This window comes from Pteropus vampyrus, unplaced genomic scaffold (genome assembly GCF_000151845.1).
Source record: "Pteropus vampyrus isolate Shadow unplaced genomic scaffold, Pvam_2.0 Scaffold309, whole genome shotgun sequence".
Lineage (NCBI taxonomy): Eukaryota > Metazoa > Chordata > Mammalia > Chiroptera > Pteropodidae > Pteropus > Pteropus vampyrus.
In genome coordinates this window covers 920,050-924,035 of record NW_011889090.1, presented here as the reverse complement: position 1 = coordinate 924,035, position 3,986 = coordinate 920,050, and the positions used below count along the sequence as shown (strand labels likewise).

At 65.8% G+C, this 3,986-nt stretch overlaps 1 protein-coding gene across 4 annotated transcripts in view; it reads left to right on the top strand.

The window, feature by feature from the left end:
- Window positions 1-1,274: 1,274 nt before the first annotated feature.
- PEX10 (peroxisomal biogenesis factor 10) overlaps window positions 1,275-3,986 on the top strand; it is a 9,597-nt gene continuing 6,885 nt past the window's right edge. For 2 of the 4 annotated variants that reach the window (XM_023521617.1, XM_011377318.2), the window contains exons 1-3: window positions 1,275-1,456; window positions 2,367-2,447; window positions 2,913-3,214. In XM_023521617.1, coding sequence (XP_023377385.1) covers window positions 1,345-1,456; window positions 2,367-2,447; window positions 2,913-3,214 — 495 coding nt within the window. In that variant the 5' untranslated portion in view covers window positions 1,275-1,344. Of the gene's footprint in view, window positions 1,457-2,366; window positions 2,448-2,912; window positions 3,320-3,986 lie in introns of all 4 variants that reach the window. The other 2 variants (XM_023521616.1, XM_023521615.1) reach the window with 1 other exon arrangement.

The following is a 3,986-nucleotide window of genomic DNA, read 5'->3' as shown; positions in this document are numbered from 1 at the left end:
AGGGTCCACCTGGGCTGCCAGCTGAAGCAGCGGCAGCCTCTACCTCCAGGAGATGGGGTGCACAGGCAGGGGCGCAGCTCCCAAGGGGCACGGGGGCAGGAAAGACTGCGAGACCACGTAGGTCGTACCCCTTCCCTCTGAGCAGACCTCCTGCTCCGGAGCCGGTCTCTGCCACCTGGCTGCTGCCCCACGCCCTCCTGGCCTAGGTCAGTGGGGCCTTGTGGCTCGGCAGCCTCCCTGGGCTCAACCCCGCCTTTCTCTCCCGCAAGCTCCATGGCTCCAGGGGGCCAGGTGCTTCCCTCAGTGCCAACAGGGCAGGGTGCTTCTCCTCCAGTGACAGGCTGGCCTGGGGACACTTGTCTGTCTGGGGCGCCCCCTGCCCTCCCTCCACCAGGTGGCCGCTAGGGCAGGGGTGCAGACTTGATCTGCTCTGGGCCTCAAGTTCTCCCCGCACAATCCCTCCTCCCACTTTCCTACACCCAGGTCCCTCCAGACCAGCGGCTCAAGTCCAGCTGTGGCCCGTGGCTGGGCGATAGGCTCTCCCAGCTCTGTTCTCTCTGGTGTGTGGCCTCAGCAAGTCCCCCAGGCCTCCCTAGGTCCCTCCTCTGTGAGCAGAGAGGCCGGGAGGGGTCAGGCGTCTGTGCTGTGGAGCCTGGTGGGTGAGTGGAGGTGCCTGTCTTGTCGTGATCGTGATTCACAAAAATCCCAGCTGCGGCCCCCAGCCTGGGTCCCCAGAGCACCTTTGGAGAGGCCCAGAGGGGAGGCTCCAGCCCACAGGGGGCTCCCAGTGAGGTCCCTTAGGGTCAGAACACAAAGGAGGTGCCTGGCCTAGTGCGGGATGCCGCATCCACCTCCGATGCCCGGGCACCCAACTGGCCCACTGCCCTTATCATCCCGGCCCCGGAGGGCGGGAGAGCGGGCGAGGCTCCCAGACCTCACGGAGGGTCAGCGCCCGCCTCCGCTTCCGCCGTCCCTGGGGCTTGTCCCACGCTCGGCTCTCCAAGAAGCAGCCAGATCAGCTTTCAAACCCAGAAGCACCATGGCGTCCTGGGCCCTGGGTCAGGCCCCAGTCCCGGAATCCCCCCGCCCTCTTGGTCACCTACGCCCCTCGCGCACGCATGTGCCCGACCCAGTCCCGGCCTCCAGCCCGAGGGTCCGGGTTGCCGCGCACGCCCCGCCCCACGCCCCGCCCCCCGGAGAGCGCGGGCCCGTCAGCCCTCTCGCCCCGCCCCTCGAGCCGTGACGTACAAGGTGTGCGCCGCACGCCCAGCCCGGCCGTCAGCAGGCACCGCCTGCGTGGGCGTGGCCATCGGGGTCTCCGCGGCCATCGGGGTCTCCGCGGCCATGGCCCCCGCGGCTGCCAGCCCCCCGGAGGTGGTTCGCGCGGCGCAGAAGGACGACTACTACCGCGGCGGGTTGCGGAGCGCAGCGGGCAGCGCCCTCCACAGTTTGGCGGGTGAGGCCACGCGGGGCCGGGTGGAGGTGTCCTAGGTGTCCTCGCGGGTGAGCCAAGAGGTCCAGCCCGGCGTCCGAGGCCGCTGCCTGCACTGAGTGACCTGCGCAGCCAAAAAGATCTGGCCCCCGTGGGTGGTCCTGGGCGCCGCGCTGCGAGGTGGGCGGATGAGCCCCTAGACCCCGCCCGGCTCTGCCACCCCGGTCACCTGGGCCAGGCCCTGCGCACCCTAACTGCTGGGTGGGGGTTGGAGTGGGGCCAGGTGTGGAGAAAGGAAGGGCCGAGGGTGGGAGCGTGGGGTGGCTTCCGGACGACAGCGCCGAAGGGAGACGGGCTGAGTGGCCATCAGCAGGCTTTGAACAGGAGAGGGACAGGCTCAGAACAAATGGTGTGTATATCATATTACAAACACTGTGATTTAGCGTTAGCTACTTCTTTCAATACTTTACAAATAGTTACTTCTCAAAATATTTCTAAGAGATAGGACTTGTCATTCCCATCCTCAGCGAATACAGAAATTGGGATTCCTGGGTGATGGCGAAGTTGCTTGAGGTCACAACCAGCAAGGTGGGGAGCTGGGAGTGGATGCTGGACAGTGGTCTCGCTTGTGCTCAGTCACTGTCCTACACTGTCCTGTGGCCCTTCTGGGCTCTAGAACACTTGGAGGGGGGCCCATGGGGAGGTGGCTGCAGGTTGGGTTTCAGGAGACTTGGTGGCCCAGGCAAGGCAGGCGCAGATAGAGCAGAGTGGGCGGCACCAGATGCCAGGGGAGAGAGGAGAGTGATTTAGGACAGTCTCGGCTTCGAGTAAAGTGGTTGGGATGGGCCTTGGCGGGAGGGCGGCGGAGCATTGTTCTTGTTCCTTACTGGCCCACCGGCCCCCACCCCCAGAGAAATAATGCTGTTTCTTTCAGGTGCGAAGAAGTGGCTGGAGTGGAGGAGAGAAGTCGAGCTGCTGTCAGATGTAGCCTACTTCAGCCTCACCACACTTGCAGGTAGCACCCCTGTGAGACCTTGGGACCGAGGGCCTCAACACACACCAAGCCCAGAGGACGGGAAGGGGCTGACAGCAGAGTACGAAGCTCCTGGGGGCCTTCCCAGTGTCCCTGGGGCTGGCCTGGATGCATCCTCAGGGAAGGGGAGGACCCGAGACCCACCGCTAGCAGGAGGCCAGGCCCCAAGCCCCAGCCAGGGCCTCTGAAAGCTCTGTTCACCTGTGTCCTTTCATCCTGTGTCCCTGGGGACCTTGCACAGGGTGCCACTGACACCGTTTCTCTGTGGCTGAACCCGTGCTCCCCACACTGAGCCCCGTCAGCAGAGCATGGGCGGTGAGGCCCTGGCGGAGCATCGTCCCTTAGAGGAAAGGCGGGGCCCCGGTGGAGTGCCAGATCTGGCGCAGAGAAGGAAAGGGCTGGCAGGTCCTGCCTCAGACTCTCATGTGCGCATCCCCTTGTCCCCAGGCTACCAGACCCTCGGGGAGGAGTACGTCGGGGTCGTCCAGGTGGACCGGTCCCGGAGCCAAGTGCCCTCAGGGCTACGCCGCGGCGTGCTGGTCGCTCTGCACACTGTCCTGCCCTACTTGCTGGACAAGGCCCTGCTGCACCTGGAGCATGAGCTGCAGGCCGACGGCGATGGCGCCCGGCCCTTGCAGGGCAGCCTGGCGCCTGGCGTTCGTGGCCGGTCGGCGGTGAGGCGCTGGGTGCACCAGCAGGCGGCCACCCTGACGGAGCAGCAGAGGAAGATGCTCCTGCGGGCCGCGCTGGTGCTCAGGCAGGGCCTGGGCTGTCTGCAGCGGCTCCACGTTGCCTGGTTCTACATCCATGGCGCCTTCTACCACCTGGCCAAGCGGCTCACGGGAGTCACCTATGTGAGTGTGGGCACCGCCCAGGCGGCTCGATTCTGGTTCACGTGCAGAGCTGGCTCTTCAGGCCCTCTGTGGACTGGCATGGGGCCGGGGCCGGGGCCGGGGCCGAGAGCCTCGACTGGCCTTGCTGGTCCATGTTTTGCTAATGGGCCCAAGGAAGTCCATTCTCCATACACCCCGCGGGTGGGCAAGTCTGCCTGCCGGCAGCCAGCACATGTGGGCCAGCCTAGGTGCTAGGCCCGGCGCCCTGCCCTTTCCTGTAAGCACGGGCCCGGCCCTGGGCTCCCGGGTCCTATGACCACTCTTCTCAGACTGCCCTGAGGGAAGATCAGGTGACGGTGACCCCACGGTGTCCACGTGGGCCCTGTCACTGCCTGCCTTCTTTCTGGTTCTCAGCCGATACCTCGCTTCCAGATTCATCCAGAAAGACCTCCTCAGGCCCCTGCCTGCGGAGCGGGAGCTTCTGTCCCTGTAGCAGAGATGCTGCTTGGCGGCGTCCGGCACGTGGGCCTTTCCTCTTGCCCCGCTGGGTGCTCCCCAGCCTTCTCTGCTGACTCCCCTTTGAGGTGCCCCCCAAACCCTCACCTGCACACAGCCAGTGATCTGCAGACTTCCCGGCTCAGCGCCTGGCCCGTCGGGAGTGAGCCCCGCGCTGTCCAGCAGCATCCCC